Source organism: Nipponia nippon, unplaced genomic scaffold (assembly GCF_047370975.1).
Source record: "Nipponia nippon isolate SJK-2023a ecotype South Korea unplaced genomic scaffold, ASM4737097v1 scaffold_14, whole genome shotgun sequence".
Taxonomy (NCBI): domain Eukaryota; kingdom Metazoa; phylum Chordata; class Aves; order Pelecaniformes; family Threskiornithidae; genus Nipponia; species Nipponia nippon.
In genome coordinates, this window is record NW_028262330.1 from 994,810 (window position 1) to 1,011,491 (window position 16,682).

The 16,682-nt window shown below is 56.0% G+C and overlaps 1 protein-coding gene across 2 annotated transcripts in view; it reads right to left on the minus strand.

The window, feature by feature from the left end:
- Positions 1-309: 309 nt before the first annotated feature.
- MGAT5B (alpha-1,6-mannosylglycoprotein 6-beta-N-acetylglucosaminyltransferase B) overlaps positions 310-16,682 on the minus strand; it is a 69,741-nt gene continuing 53,368 nt past the window's right edge. For both annotated transcript variants that reach the window (XM_087750781.1, XM_087750780.1), the window contains exons 10-17: positions 16,502-16,635; positions 15,677-15,807; positions 12,757-12,912; positions 11,885-12,031; positions 9,906-10,022; positions 2,893-2,967; positions 2,076-2,350; positions 310-914 (exon numbers count right to left, since the gene is read on the minus strand). In XM_087750781.1, the coding sequence (XP_087606907.1) occupies positions 716-914; positions 2,076-2,350; positions 2,893-2,967; positions 9,906-10,022; positions 11,885-12,031; positions 12,757-12,912; positions 15,677-15,807; positions 16,502-16,635 (1,234 nt within the window). In that variant the 3' untranslated portion in view covers positions 310-715. The remainder of the gene's footprint in view (positions 915-2,075; positions 2,351-2,892; positions 2,968-9,905; positions 10,023-11,884; positions 12,032-12,756; positions 12,913-15,676; positions 15,808-16,501; positions 16,636-16,682) is intronic.

The following is a 16,682-nucleotide window of genomic DNA, read 5'->3' on the forward strand; positions in this document are numbered from 1 at the left end:
CCTCTGCCCTGCCGGCAGCACTGCCCCGGGGACCAGCCCCCTTCCCAGGAGCCCTCCCCGGCCCCATCCTGCCCCTCGCTTCCCAGGGACAGCCTGGGGACCCATCCAGCCCCCCCAGCTCTTCCTGGGGGCAGCGAGGGCACAGACCCCACTGTGTCCATCCAACCCAGCTGCTCCCCTTGGGCTTTGTCCTCCCCCAGCTCCGCAGCCAAGGCAGGCACCGGCAGCCCCCCTGCGCCCCCCAACACAGCTCTGCCCAATAACTCCCACAGAAGCGCTGGGTGTTGCTTCCCCTTTAATTTACCACTTGTCAGGGGGAAGGGTTAAAAAAAAAAAATCAATAAATAAAACAACCTAGGATGCTTGAAGAGGATGAAACCCCTGAAACTGCAGTCTGCTGGTGGCTCGTCCCATTGCCAGAGGAGGGGAAGGGTGTCCCCGGCCCCCCTCTCCCTACCACCCCGTCCCAGCGCCACCAGGTCCAGGTGGGTTCGGATGCGGTCGGACAATGCTCCTCGAGAAGAAAATGAAACCAAAGGTCAGGACACAGTCATTCACAGTTGACTGGTGGACGAAACAACCCCCAGAGTCTGACACCCCCGGCTCACCCGCCGGGAGGGACCTGTCCCACCTCCCTCAGCTATTGCAGAAGCTTTGAGAAAAAGCCACTCGTTGCACGTTGCGTGTCGCAAACACGGGGAGGGGACACATCGAGTCACAAGCAGTCCCTGCACAGAGCCACCTGTCCTTTGCGGTAGTCGCGGCAGGGGCAGAGGCGCCGGTACTTGGTGTTGTAGCCCGCGCAGCTGAAGAGCAGTGGCTCCTTCTGGAGGTAGCACTCGTGGACGTTCTCGGCCACCGCCGGGTAGAGATGGTTCATCTCGTACTCAGTGCTGTCGCAGGTGATGCTGAGCCTGGGAGCAAAGACAAAGGTGAGTCAGTTCAGGTGGGGAGGCTGCCCGGGGTTTCATTGAAGGGTTTTTAGTGCTGTTCGGTCCTTCTCGGGGAGGAACCTTCACTAAGTGTTGAGCCAGATCTTTGCTGGTTGCACCAGCTATGTTTGGCACCCTTTGGCTAGACGTGACTGCTAGTCACCCGCCCAACACACCGTGCAGGAAGGGGTGACCCTTGCAACTCAACCCTGCAGCCCAGAGACCACCCCAGCCCTCGCGTGGGCCATGGATGGCTCAGGAAATCATGCACAAAAATCCACCCAAACCTTTTACATCCCCCACTGACCAAGAGGTCTGTCCGCTCTCCATGGGCACCTCCCACAGCAGTTAATGGCCCCCAGGAGGGCACACGAGTTCAATGGGTGCCCACGTGTTCCCCGCTAGCCAGGATTAGCCAGCAAAACCGGGGTGGGCATCAGCAAATGCCTCAAGGAGCAACAGAAATGCCCTGTGCAGATCTCAGCATTTCTCTCCTCCCACCCGTGCCCGCATCTGCAGATGGAGAGGCATCGCCCTCCCACCAACCCCTCTCAACTGTTGAGTCCCTGCGCCAGCTCGTTTTAAGGGCTGGAGGGGGGCACGGAGGGGAGAGAGTGAAATCCAAGCCCCAGCTCTAATTTATCATATAAATATGTCAGTGGGACTCACAGCGCCTGCCTGACCAGCGTGACAGCAATGGTAATGCTCGCATTTTAATTGCCCACAGAGCAACACGGAGCCTGGTGGCAGATTTATACTCTATTAAAACTTCACTGCTGTGTGTTCAAAATGCAGTTTTATAGAGAAAGACATTTAAAAAGAGAGAAAGGGAAAGCGCATGGAGGAGGTGGAGAGGAACGGGGTAGCAGAGAGGCAGGAACAGGGTGGTAGAGAGACAGAAACGTGCCTGGAAAGGCTATCGTTGCCTGCTGAAGCGTGAAGCTGGTCAAGGCCAACATGTGCAAGCAACGGGCTGCTTTGCAGGCAGCACCCTGCCTACATCGCCTTGGGCACGAAGGTACCTCGATGGGACTTTGGGAGGGAGGACACAAGGAAAACGGGTGCTGGGGATGTGGGGAGCAGGGGGAGCATCGCTTGGCTGACGGCCCCCACCACTGCCTCGCCGAGAAGAGCACAACTCACTGGAGAAACACCTCCTTCTTGTTGAGGAACCTGAAGAAGGTGGGCTCACAGACCAGCCCGCGCTGCCGGCACGTCTCAGTGCAGGCGTGCCGGGTCTCCGACACCCACACCTGCAGCGAGTCCACCGGTGGCCAGGTGTGGGGGTCCCGGCTGGCGCTGGGCGACCACACCAGGTGAGTGGCATTGGGGGACAGGGCCAGCGGGCTCGGAGGGCTTTGCATAGCAGGACTCTTGGCCTTGGGAGGCAGAGGAGGAGACGACGTGGTGCAGAAATCCTAGTGGGAGCAAAGACAACGGGTCAGTGCCCAGAAGGACAGGGCGAGATGTTGGGGATGGGGAAGGGAGGCTGCTGGTGGGACAGGAGGACACTTGGGCTGCTGAGTTTGCTCCTCAGGTTGAGGTCACCTGCACGCATGGATGGCATCTCCTGCTGTGGGAGGTGAAGGCACCAGCCACCTCTTCTTCTCCCTCTGCTGCCTTATTCTCTGCAGCAGAAAGGCCTTCACCCAGCCCCAGCACCCCCAGCCCCCCTCCACCAGCCCCCCAGCATCTTTGGTTCATGACAAATCTCCCCCAGCCCCCATCTCTCGGTGCTCTCTGTGATTAGGCCACTGGCTGCACAGGGCTGGGACCTGGGGGCCCTCGCTGGGGAGCTGCAATGGGTCAATGGTTTCTCTTGTCCAGGGAAACAGGGACCGACCCATGGGAGAACAGGGCTGGTTCCCAGGGAGGACAGGGATGGTCCCCCAGGATGACAAGGATGGCTCCCAGGGAGGACAGGGATGCTCCCTCAGGGAGGACAGGGATGCTCCCCAACCTGGTGCTGAATGTAGGCGTGGATCCGCTCCAGCATCCCCTCGCAGGTGTACTCGTAAGGCAGGTAAGGGTCCACCTGTGAAGGGGGAAGAGCAGAGCACAGGCAGCAACCGGGGACAGCCTTGCCCTCCCCCTGGGCCAGCAGTGCCCTGGGCAATGGCTCTCCCCGCCCGCTGAAGCCCACGGCTCGTGTCTGTCCACCAAAGCAAGCAGGGCAGAACGCTAGGACTGGAAAAACTTCACAAGCCATAAAGCACTTGAGAGAAAGAGGATGAAGGATTAATTTGGGTTCAGCCCACGTATTGGTGAAAATGAAGTCACCCTTTTCCATTTTAGTCTCACTTTTCTTCATTTTTGGTAAGTTATAGAATAAAATAAAATCAGGTTTCATGCAATAGGTCACTTCCAATTAAAGCATGAACTGTTTCAGCCCAAGAAACACTCCGCAGCTGCGGGCAAGGGGTGGGGGTAATTTTAAAATACAGAGGAGGAGTTAGGACTGGTAAAGATGGCAAGCTAATCCAGAGCAAGAGCACCCCAGTGGCGCATCCCTGGGTCTGGTCTAGCATCCCCCGTTCCTCTGCTCCCGCGTGCTCCGACCTGGGCACGGCTCTGCCTGCTCAGAGGGGAAGGTCCAGGCTTCACCGCCCCAGCACTACAACCCACCAAACCCCCCGGCCAGTGAAAAGCCCAGGGCTGGGACCGGCTGTGCACAATATAGGAGAAAAAAAAAAAAATCTCTTTTCCCACTGCCACTTTTCTGAGGGTTTGCTGCCCAGCACGGACGGCTGTGCTGGGGTGGAAGCTGGGGTATCTCCCAGTCTCTGGAGCTCGGTGCCCCCCACTGACGCCGGCACAGGCTGGGACAGGGCAGGGAGGCAACAGTTGGCTGCACACTGGGACAGAGCAAACGTTGATGCCGGCGCTGTTGCTGGCGCTGCACCCCCACGTTGATACCTGCTATTTATACAGAGCCAGCAGCGCTTAAACCGCGGGTGTATTTTTAGCGTGGGTTATGAAACGCTGCCAGTCTTCGGGAGACTTCTGCCTGCGCTCACATCCCAGCATTGGATCTCCCTGCCCTGAGAGTCACTCTTGGGTCCTGGCCTGGGAAACCCCCTTCTCTGCACAGCAGCAACCCCCAAACGAGCACATCCCCTGCACGGTGGCAGCCCAGGGTCCAGGGCGAGCAGGCAGGAGCAGGCAGGAGCAGGCAGAAGCAGGCAGCCAGGCTCGCTGCCCACCAGCAGGACTGGTGCGTGGCCATTGCCCCGGGGTCAGCGGTAATTTTCCCCATGGGAAGAGCATTGCCTTGAGGGCTGCATCACTGATGCACCCTTTCCCTCCAGAACAAATTATTTTTTAAGGAACTTTCTGCCCTTGGAAGACAGATTTTTCCACATTCCCTTATTTTTCCAGAGAGATGTTCCCTGAGCCACAGGACATCAGTGCATGGGAGGGGCTGCTCCTGGGACCCCCCTTCCCCCCATGCATCTCTGCAGAGCTTCATGCAAAAGAAGGATTGTAAGCAAAAACACCCCAAAGATAATTCATCCGGAAACCAGTCGCTTCTATTTTCTGAGCTCTGCACCTCCAAAATAGCTATCTCCTTTTGAAGTACCTGTCAAACCCAAGCTCAAAGGCTCAGTCTGCTGAGAAGATCCCTCTAAGCATCTCCCTGCCATAAATATCCCACCTGAGAGCTCAGCAGGGCTGGAAATCACAGCTGCTCCGTCTAATTACAGATGTGCACGCTAATCAGGGCTGACACGATGACAGGCACTGATCCTCCCTCCGAATTGCTGACGGGCGCTCAGTTAACCGGGGCAGAGTCCTCCACAAAGCAAAGCTGCCTGCCTCAGTCGCACAAAGCCTGTGTCAGGCTGGGTGCTGCCTGGCACCCGTTCGGGGGAGACGAACCTCCCCTTGCTCAGCATCACCAGTGCTCGGTCTCATCTTACCACTGCTTTCATGGCCGCGATGCTGGGCGGCTTTTCCCGGGACCCCATTACACCAGGCATGGTGCAGACTTAATTCTGTAAAACAGCCTCTTTCCCCCCAAACGCCGCTGTGGTACCCGGTGGGATGCAGCACGTCTGCAGCAGGGCGGAGGCAGAAAGCCTCCCTGCACCTGCACGCGGACCCGGAGGCGACGCTTCGGGCGCGCTCCCACCCGCGCAGGCTCCCAGGTCGGGTCCAGGAGGCCACGGCCAGAGCCTGCTGCAGCCCCCGCTCCCCCAGCCCTGACACCCCCATGCGCCCTCTCCCCCGGGGGCTCCCCCAAAGGCTCTTGTTCCCCCCCGCTCCCCTCTCCCGGTCTCGTTAGGATTCAGCTTGTACACCCGGGACTGATAGAAAATGCCAATTTCAGGAAGATAATTGTTTAATTAAAATCTGACAGCCACATCGCTAACGCTGCTCCCCGCACCAGGAGCTCCGGCTTTCCCCAGAGCCCTGGGAGGGAGAGCGGGGGCTGCGAGGCGGGGACCGCTGCATCCCCTACCCAGCGGAGCGATGCATGGGGTGCCACGGGAGGGAGGGGAGAGGTCAGTGAAAAGGGATTTTGCCATCCTTTCCCCCAGGCATCGGTGGGGAACACGGGGCCAGAGCAAAGGCACCGCACAGCGCTGCAAACCAGTATGGGATCAGCCAGCCCCAGTGCTCTCCATCAGCCAAATGGGGAGTTACTGGTGCCCCATGGGGATACCGCCACGAGAGCCCAGGTTTTATAGTCTTCAGCAGGAATCCCAGAGCTGCAGAGAGCAATAAGTCTCCCTCGCTCAAAAAGAAAAGAAAGAAAAAAAAAAATCCAACCGTCATCAGACAAATAAGTAGAAAAATAATGCAATTCTCTGCTGGCACGTAACAGCAGGCTGGGAACACTTTAACCAGCTATTTTCACTGTGATGTTTAATACGCCACTCTTTCAAGCATAGTCTGAAATGTATAATTTTCCATTATATTCCTGTGTGTTTGACTTTAATATAATGAAGCCTTCTCCCTTCACTACACCAGAATATTGGGTCTATTAAATTGCTTGTGCGAGGACTATTTTTGACAATGGAAAAAGCTGAAGGCCAAGAAAATGGCGGCGCCTGCAAACCCCTCTCCTTCTCCAGCCTCTGACCCCTGCTAACGGCTGTAATCCATCACCGGGACAAACCTCCCAGCGTCACCTTTCCCAGGGGGACGCAATTTGTCTCTTGGCCCCGTGCGACTGTGCCATGGGATTTGATCCCTGGGGTAGAGGAGTTTGGTGCTTCCATGATTTCAGTTTTCCTTACGAATAGGTCAGGGATGCGAACCATCAGGGAAACCCAAAACTGCTCCAAGGGGGGATGAACGGCAGAGGCACGGCTTGCCAAAAACCTTCCCCAGCAGTTGCAGGGTGACCTGGAGCGGCTGCCACTTCCAAGAGGACGAGGGAGGGGAGCACAAGGGCTTTTCTAGGGAAAAAAACCCATACTGCAAACCCAAGCCACGATTCAGATCTCCCTCCAGAAGGGAGAAGTTTCTTTCAAGCAAATCCAGGCTGGCGAAGGACGCCGGCTGCGTCTCAGCTCCTTTATTTGCACAAATACGGCAGCCAGCCCTGCCAGCAGACCCGGCCGGCTCCAAGCACACCGAAGGAGGCTCTGCCAGCCCGGCCGGAGCCGGGGCAGGGCTGTAGGTGCAAGGAAGGCACATCCCGCCCCAAGCTGCAGCTCTGGGCGCCCGCGATACAAATCGGGACGGCCGTACCGCCGTGCCAGCAGCGACCTGGCCGCAGGGCCACGGGCAGGCCGCGGCAGCCGCAAAGTAACGCTGAAATATCGCTGGAGCACCAGCAAATCCCCCAGAGCCATGATGCTCCAAAGCAGTAGGAGCTTGTTTGTCAGCTTGACCATACCAGAATTACTACCAGGTTCAGGAAACCAGCTCCCAAAGCCCTTGAGGGGTCCCAGCACCCAGCACCCTTGTTCCCGGGCCCCAGCACCCGGCACGGCACAGCTGCCGCCGGGAAAAGCTGATGGCAGAGGCAGAGCAAAGACGACATCTCACAGCTTCCCAGAACATCCCATATCCCCAGAAATGTTTTACTGAGTTTTGCCTGGAAGATGCAAAACTAAAGCTGTGGGATAAGTGATTTTTCAGTCATACAATAAAAAAAAAAAAAAAAGAAAGAAAAATAAAATCTGTTTCAGGTCAGTTTTCAATTTCCAATGTTTCCACCCATCAAGGAGGGGAAAAATGCTGTGTTTCAAGTTCGGCAATCTGTTTGGGTTGCTGAAGCAAAGGGAAATGCATCATTTCAGACACAAGCCTTCCTTTCAATAAACTGGCAGGGTATTTTCAAACAAAGGCAGGCAGATGGGAAACAAAAACATATTATTTCATTCCAGTAATGTTGAAATGAAATGTTTTGATTGAAAAAATAAATTTATGATGGTTATTTTGAAACACAGACAAATTTGTTAGATATTCTGATAACAAAACACCCCATTTTGCCTTTGGGGAAAAAAAAGGAGTCAGTAAAATAGTTTCTCCGAGCTCCGGTACCTGGCTGGGAGCAGCAACCCTGAACTGCCCGGCCACCGGCTTGCTGCCGCTCCTCAGGCTAACACCCTGGCTTGCAGTCCTGCTACAGCAAACAGTATTTTAAAGACAAGATACCAAGGGATTCCTGAAGCCAAAGCCCATAATAAGGTTTTTAAACCTGTACGCTATGTCAATTTTTAGGCTTAATTGCCTTGATGACATCTCTAATAAGAGATTTTTCTATTTAAAAAACAAAAAGGGAAAAAAAGGGGGGAAAAAAGAAGTTGCTGTAAGTTATTCACACTCCCTCCCTGCTCTGTTTCGGGAGGATTTATACAGGATCTTTACAAAAACCCAGGCAGGCGAGGTGTGGGATTAACCCAGCGCGCTTCTTGGTGCGAAGGAATAACTTCTCTCCAGAGCGGCTGCACGTTTTCAGTGCAAGCGGGACGCCAGCGCCTGGTTTTATTCATTTGGGGCAAGTTCAGGCCTTCAGCCTCTCAGCAGGCGAGGGTCATCACAGCGGTCGGGACGCTTCGCAGGAGGGGACCTCGCGGTGGGGGTCCCTGGTCCCGCAGAGGCGGGCGGCAGCTTCAGCTGCCCCGGGGTCCCATAGGAGACAGAGTTTATCCGACTACACATGGTGTCACGCTGGGATGGAAATCAGAGAGCAGCCGCCCTGGGATGCCTGGCCGCGGCTGCCTGCCCGCACAGGCAGCTGCCAACGCTGCCCGCGCGCCGCACCGGCGTTACAGACACCCTTGTTCCAGCTTGGCTTCCCCTGCCCTCCTCAGCTGTTCAGCAACTGAAGAAACGTTAATTAAGGGAGGGAGGCAGGACGTGTTGCGACTGCACCACAGCTGCATTTACATGAAGAGTGGGAACGGGGAGAAAAGCGGAGATGGGAGCTCATCTTTGGGCAAAACAGGGATCGGCACGGCAGCGGCACGCTCCGGGTGAGCACCCGGTGCCAGAGAGCGGGTCCCCACACCGGCTCCTCCGGCCCGGTGCCCATCATGCCACCAAATCATCTCCTAAAATCCTTTCTTTCTTCTTTTTTATTTTTTTTTTAACCAGAATTACCATTAAGCATCTAAATGACCTGGTGCACATCCATTTGACACTGCAATGCAACACAGCTGCTCGGGAGCCAGCAGAGCCCTTTCCCCGGCCCTTAATTCTCCCATCATTTTTTAATTATTTCAATAGCATGGCAACGCCAGGCTTCACTATTTTCTTTCTCCGTTCTGGAAAAACTGAAAATTCCCTTCTCTCTCCTGAAACAGAGCCTGGCAGCTGCCGGCTGCCCGCCCATGGCATTGCCTTCGCTTCGGGGCCATCTCTCCAGCCCAGCGCTGACAGCTGGCCCAGCAGCACAGCAGCAGGGATGTAATTATTTTTAATTTCATTTTAATCAAGATACCGGAAAGAATGTGCAAAACAACAACTGTTTTTGTAAGTCAGGTTTGTTCGGTCTTTGCAAACTCGTAGAGAAAATCAGCACGAGGTGAAGAGCTGCGGCAATCACCCATGATAAGGTGCGAGACCCGGGCAGACGGCACAGCTACATTAGCTCAATGAAGTCCCCAGACTGCCACAGACACCCACCTCTGTGGCCTCTAATGTGGGGAAAAGCAAAGATGACACCTCTCCGGCCAGCATCACCCCTGTCCCCCCCAGAATCCCAGCCGGCACCACGAACCCCAGACCCCCGCAGCCTGACGCAGAGCCCCTGTTTCACAGCACATCACAGTCCTGACGAGGGGACGGCTCATCCTGAGCGAAGCAAATTGCAAACAAAACGGAGATCAGCACTTTTCTCCCCTCCAGGAAAATTGACTTTAATAATTTGGACAACTTGAAAGGCTCCTGCCACAGGGCAGGAGGTAAATATTCATGAGGGAGCGTTTCCAGGGCAGGCGCAGCCGCAGCCGGAGCGCTGCCTTCCCTCTCGCCGTACTCCCCTTCAGCCTTCACAGAGGCAACTCCTGGGGCCATTCCTGTTGATTTGCTCAATCCAAATGATAACGAAGAACAGTGAAATGGGGGAACAGCGGCGCAGAGGCCAGCAGCTCTCAGGGCGCTTGCAGGAGATGCTCCCTGGGTTTATCTTTGCTTCACACCAGGTCCCAGCACCGCTGCGCATCTCCAGCTACCTCAGCCTCCTGGTCCCAAACCTCATCTCCCTTATCTCAGCTTTCCCTTGCTCCGGCTCTGCCTGGAGGATTCCCAGGGGATCCCTCAAGGGCATGGCGCTGCCCTGGGGAAACACCTACGATGCTCAGTACCAAAGCAAGGTGAGGGCACGAGTCCCCCTGAAGTTACAGGACAGCAGGATTCCTGCTCTGCATGTGCAAATAGTTTCCAGGGGGAAGCAAGGAAGGAAAAGCAATTAACACTCGAAAGGGAGAGCCAGGCACCAGCAACTGCTGCCGATACCTGTCCCTGCAAACCCAGCAGCGGGGAGATCGCCCAGCCACCTCCTCCGAGCCGTACCTGGGTCCTCATGATGGTTTTGATAGCAGCTTCAAACTCCTCAGAGTTATTGTAGTCAATAGTCCACACATGCGGCTTCCCGATGAAGTCTTCAGCATATGGGTGCTGGGAGGACACCTAAAAGACAGCAGCGTGAGCTGGTTTTTGCAGTCCCTCCCAGAACGGCCGCTGTCTACTGCCCACAGCCACGACAGCAGCCTCTTCTCCCCAGGAACAAGCGATGGGACAAGAGGGAACGGCCTCAAGCTGCGCCAGGGCAGGTTTAGGTTGGATATTGGGAAAAACTTCTTCACTGAAAGGGCTGTCAGGCCCTGGCCCAGGCTGCCCGGGGCAGGGGCTGAGTCCCCATCCCTGGAGGGATTTGAAAGACGGGCAGACGTGGTGCTTAGGGTCATGGTTTAGTGGTGGGCTTGGCAGTGCTGGGTTAGCAGTTGGACTCGATGATCCTAAGGGTCTTTTCCAACCTTAATGATTCTATGATTCTAGCAGAGAGAAGCAGCAGGCTCAGGCACAGACACGCTGGGTTTTAAACCACTGCACATAGAGATGTGCTGGAAAAAGAAGGTCTCCTCTGAACCCAGCTGTCCCCCGACACCAGGCTGATGCTCTAAAATTCCCACTGGGTTGGGATGCCCCATTCCCATCAACACCAAAATTGCCTCCACAGCCCTGAATATCTCCATCTCCGTAACACAGGTAAAACCTTGACTTGAGCCATTTGTGGGTCTGGAGCGGCAAAAATAGACAAAAGCAGTGAAGCTCTGGGAAGGCACCGTGCCTCTAGGGTTTGCCAGCTCCAGAAACAAGGCACAGAGAAAACCCATCACCACCAAAGACCGGGGAAGTCTGGCACCAGGAGAACGCAGTGCTGGAAGCTGCATCGCCCCGATGCCACAGGCAGCCCCGTGCACCCATACCCCGCAGCCACCTGCCTCTCACCGGGCAATTTTGGGGGATATAACTCTTTTGTTTCAGCCCCCAAGCTGCCTTTTCAGCCCCACGTTGCTGCAAGGCAGCCAGAGCCCCAGATCTCCTCTCGGGAAAGGAAGAGAGGATGCTGAGCAGAGGAGGTGTTTCGGGGGCACCGCGAAGTGTTGCAGAGGCGCCTGAGAACCTGCCAGCTGGAGGAGGCGAGCAGTGCATGCTCTGTGTTTTATTCTCCAGCTTGCTGTCCTTTCTCATTTTTTGCTGACAGATTGGTCACCTCCTTCCCCTCCGGTGTATAAATACCCTGGAGCATTTCACAGCCCTCGCCCCCGGCGCCGGGCTGAAGCACAACCACAGCACCCACCCAGGATGGGTGCTAACACCGGCAGTTAATTAGGGGGGTGCGGGGGACAGATACAGGGGTGCAGGACAGCCCTACCCCCAAATGATGGGTGCCGCTGAGCCGGGCTGCGGCAGGGCTGAGCCACACAGCCCCCGACAAAGCCCTTCTCGGCAGAGGGAGCGTGGCACTGCATTATCCACTTTATTAATAATAGAAGAGGCAATTTTCTCAACCCTTTAACTTTTAAAGAGTTCCTGCTTCACTTAGATTGAATTCCCAGCGACAGGCAAGTCCTGGGAGGGATTTCGTACCCCTGCAATACTGTGGAGTCCCAGCGCCTCCCTGGGTGTACAAAAGGATGAACAGGGGAGCATCAGCCCCGCTTCGGGAGCAGGGTACGGGGTGTGCGCGGGTCTGCGCTGATGGGGAAGGAGCTGGGGTCTGGGGTCTGCAGAAGTCTCCTGCACCACCTTCTCCTTTGCAACCCCAAACCCACGGCAGGGCCCCTTGCATCCAAGCGCTCCGGATGGAGACGGTGCGAGGGTGACAGAGGGGACCCCATCTGCAGGTATCTGCACTTCTACATTTGGAGGAAATCTCGCCAAAAAAAGACTGTCAGTTTAGCAACTGCTCTCCCCCGGGCCGGCCCGCACGCCGGTGCCAAGGGGTGCCTCCATCCAGCCCAGCGCTCGCCTCCTGCCAGACTCGCCTCTCTCGACGTTGGCTTCCCGCGGAAGAACTCGTGGTTGAGGGAGCTGTGCGGGGGGTCGAACCGCGCCTGCAGGAAAACGCAGCCGTTGGCGATCGCCTCCAGCGGGGCAGGACCCTCGTAGGGGAACCCAAAGCCAATGAAGAGCTGCAAGGGAGCAAAACCATGTGCTGGTGAGCGAACACAGACAACCCCATGGGAAAGTCTCCTGAATAACCCGCCAGCATCCCTCTCTGCTGCTCTGGTCCCGCACACCAAGCCTCTAAAGGCAGCTCCATAGCTCCCCATAGCTTAAATGTGCTAAAAACTCCCCCTGCTCCATGGCTCACAGCCCACTTGTGCAAAGCAATGGGGTGTTCGGGAGCTGCACGCTCCCCCGTGGTGGCTACAACCATCGTATTGGTCCTGTACAGAGAAATACGGGTTTGCCAAAGCCATTCAGGCTGGAGAACCAACAGCATTTCCCCCAGACGCTGGCTGAAGGCGCCCAGGATGTGCCTGCACCCCACACACTTGCTCCGAGAATCCCGTTTATTTTTATCACAGCCATGGGGAGAAAAAAAAACAACCACCCCATTTAGCAATAAATGAATTAATCAGGAAACTTTGTGCTCCGTCTGCAGACAGTCTGCAAGGAGAAACTCATCAGACACATCTTGATTTGAAATGATGTGCTCTGCTCGGCTCCTGGCTAATTAGCCCTGCTGATAGCGCCTGCAAGGCTGGGAGGAGCGCAGATAACGGCCTCTCACCCCCCCCCCCCCCCCTTTAATTAGGTTTCATTTCTCAAGGCAACTGAGTCCTGGCTGCTGGCTGGTTAACCGGGGGCAGTGAGCAGGGTCCTGCAGACGCCCCGGCTGGCTCTCGCCCACCTTCGCCTTCCTCAGCAGCTGCTGAAACTCATGCTGCGGCAGCAGCCCGTGGTTCTTCACGAACGCCGGGACCTCGGGCGGCCGCTGCGTCTCGTAATAAACCGTGCCGTGGATCTCCATGTACTTGTTGAGGATGGCCAGGAACTTCTCCTTGCCCTGGGCGGGAAGGCAGAGGTGTGAACCGCACCAGAAGATGGGGATGACCCCCCTCCAGTTATAGAGGGAGATTTAACTCTTAACCGCTGTCCCGGAGCAGCCGCGGTGCTTCAGCCCAACCCACAGCAGTGCACAACCCGCACCCGCCCCTCTGCCTCCCTTGGACACGCGTCCTGGACCGCCGCGGGATCCGGCACCCGGCACCTCGAGCCCCTGCCTTCCCTGCCACCTCTGTGGGCAACTTCCATGCTGGAGCTGCTGAATTAAAGGTTTCAGGGATTCAGGGGGAAGGTTGCAAAGACCAGAGCTTGCTAATGGCCTCTTATTCCAAGTAACAAGTCCCCAGGATTTTCTCACTCAGGTTTAATCCTGTTTTACTACCTGGAAAAATCAAAGGGGTCATCAGTTTTCTTCTTCTGGAGGCTTTCCTCCTTTTGCTCTCTCCAAAGCAGCCTTCCATTTTAACAATTTCCCTATTGCGGAGTTTTCTACTCGGGAAAACCAGAGAGGGACCATCCTTTGGATGCTGTATTTTCAGCTTGTTCCAGTGTTGCAATAGGCCCCAAAAGAGCAGGGACCGGGAGGGAATAAGGAGGTACAAATGGGGAATTGGAGAAAACTCCGTACACCTCTGTAAAGCCTCTCTGACCACTGTGTTTCTGCCCTCAGCCACGTATCCCTGGACTTCTCTAAGGCTAAAAACAAGTGCTTTTGGTGGGATGAGGCTGCAGGGTGAAATCCTGGCCACGGTACCACTAACACCCAAACCAGCACTGTTTTGATATCAATTCCCTAAGGCAAAGGGCTTGGGGAGATGGAAATGAAACACAGCTTATAGTTCCTGGGTAACACCAAGCATCATCGAGGGGGTCCGATCCCCAAAGCCCCCTGCACAGTCCAGGGGCCGGCACGGGAGACCCCCTCCACCGCTCCATCTGGGCACCACGAGCCGCTTTGACCCCTGGAAGCTCGGCAGCAGCCTGATGAAAGCGGCCTTTCCCAGCTTATAGAACTTTGGCTCCTGTTGCAAGCCAGAGGCGAGAAGTTCAGAGGGGTAAGAAATGAGAGATAACGGGAAGGTAGGTTTAATGAAATGTTTCTAAATGTCAAAAAGATCCTGCTCTGGAGACGGTGCTTGGTCCAAGGCTTGTAAATAAGCACCGGGCTCTGGAAGATGGAGGTGCTCTTTTCCTTCCTAGACCTCAAAATCACTCAAAATAAGGAAAGGCTCCTCTTCCCCCTTATTTTAATTACATGGGGTAGCACAAGGTAGCACAAGATACGAAGCAATGCCCAGGCAGCCCGGCCTTGAAGAACAGCCACCGCAAGAACCAGCCCCAGCCCCTTCACCCAGTAATAAATTACCCCAATTATGCAGTTTTGGGGAAACTGATGTTGTTTGTGAAGTCTGGCTAAAAGGAGCAAACGTTCGTAGCACGAAGGGTGGAGGGCAATGTCCCTTCCGAGGTTTTAATTCTCTTTAGTGCCTTCCCAAATTAACCTAACTAAGCTCAGATGAAACTTCTGGGTAAGAAAGGGCGGGGAAACGGTAGAAAAAGACGACAAGATGCTACAGTTCTCCTAAAATGAGACTTAGTGGGTTTCAGTAGTTTTTTAGGGAGCCCCCCAGCTAGGTGGATGCTGGGGGGATTTGCCCTCAGACATGGGGGCTGATGGAAAAGCCAAACACCAGTGAAGAGGAGCTGGCGTGGCGGGATCCTGGCCCACCGCAGGCTTCCCTGTGAGGGCAGAGCCGCTAATCGGGAAAGGTGGGGACAGGGAGGAGATACAGCCCCCGGCTGCATCAACCCGCGTCGATCCCGGCAGCTCGGGAGGACCAAGCCCACGATGAGGCAAGGTCGACTCCGGCAAAACCTCTTCTCTCGTGAGAAGACACGCAGAGGTAAAGCCCAGCAGCAGCTGGTGTGGTACAGTACCTGCAACTGGAGCAGCCCCAGGTGGTGCGCAAAGGGAAAAAAATAGAAATAAATCAAGTGACAGTGAGAATTAGCTCCTTTTTTTAAGCCCTGGAAGGAAAAGCAGCTGGCTAACTCTGGATAAGAGAGCGGGAAGTACACACGTCCCCTGGCCGCACAGGAGATGCAGAGGAGATGTTTTGGGGGGCTGGGGGTACTGTTGGTCTTTTTGCTCACTGGCAGAGCAGTTTGGGGCTGGGGGAAGAGAGCGAAGGGTTTTACCCTGCGTCCACTGGCCTAGAGGTGGCCTCAGCCAGGATGCACCAAACGTGGCCGAGTGCGGGGTCCCAGCAAGGACCAGCACCGGCCACCACCAGGGATGGAGCAAGAGCCCCCGCGCCGCTGCCCACCCCTCTCCCCCGGGCGTTACGGGCGTGGGAGGGCAGCGCAACCCCCTTTCACTGGGCACGTGAAAGCAGAGACGGACCATCCGCATCGTAACATGGGAGATCACCTAACGGCAATCATTGTAATTAATACATAAAATCATTGATATGAAATCCTCAGTCTAGGCAGCGTGTTGGGAGGAAGCAGCCCTGGAGCAAAGAGCAGGGGACGGGGTCTCGCCAGCCTCTGCCTGGTTTGCTTGGAGGCGCTGGACGTGTCGCATCATTGCAGCAGCCTCAGCTTCCCCTCTACGAATGGGACAAGGATGCTTCTCTACAAACACACCGAGATCTGTGCCTCCGAAGCTCGGGGTAAGAGCCAGAGGCTGCTGCTACCCCACAGCTCTGCCTACGACTGCCCCTGCCCGCCCGGCTGCTCCCCGCAGCGCCGAGGACACCCACCTTCCAGATGCTGGCCTCCTTCCCGTACACCACCGCCATGCTGCTCACTTTGTTGGACTTGATGAATTGCCTCTCCGTCTTGTTGAGTTCCTCCGACACGAAGCCCATGAAGGAGTTGTCAGGGGTGTGAGCTGTGGACACCAAGGGGAGAAGACACGTGGCTGGACAGATGTTTTCTGGGACCTCATCAGGGTTAAGGATGCAGCCCCACCAGAGCATGGGGCTGAGACGAGCCCAGCTCCAGAGCCTTGCTGGAGCTTTGAGGAAAAACGGCATGAGTCCCCATCCAAACAGCTCATAAAATACAGGCTTTGGAACTCGCTCGAGCAACTCTTTAAGAAGTACTGCATTTTTAAGGCTGCCAAAGGGGCTTTACCCAGACAGGAAAAAGCAACATTTAAGTCACCCAACAGGTCACCGGGCTCCTTGCAGACAAGCACAGCTCCTTTTCACGCCACAGGCAAGTTTGAACCCCTGAGCTGCCTCTTGCCCCTAAAGCCCCAGCTGGAATAAAACCAGGCTTTGCAACCAAAACCGCCTGGCATTTCCCCTCCCAGGAGCTGGAAGCTCCTGGCTGTGCCCTGTGTTTGGCTCTGGCTATGCTGGAGCCAATGACCCATCACGGACGAAGGAGCCAGGTCTCTCTCTCTCCAGCGCATTTCTATAGCCCGAGAGATGGCCAAGCAGACTGCGGAGCTCCTTGCAGGCAGCGGCAGGCAGGGGGAAGCAGGAGTGGAGCCAGGGAGGACGGCATTGCTCACGCATCACCTCCTCCAGGAGGCGAGCCCCTGAAACCGCCCCGCCGTGCCCCCGTCCCCCACTTACGGAACATGGTCATGAACTGGGTGGGCTGCAGGTTCCAGTAGCCCCAGTTGGTGCGGTAGCCTCGCAGCGTGGCATACTCCTCATGGTTGTAAGCCGGCTCCGTCCCAAAGGTATCGATGACCCGGACGCGGCACCTGGGAGAGGAGACAGGGCCTCACACCTCGAGGATATCGGTTCGAGA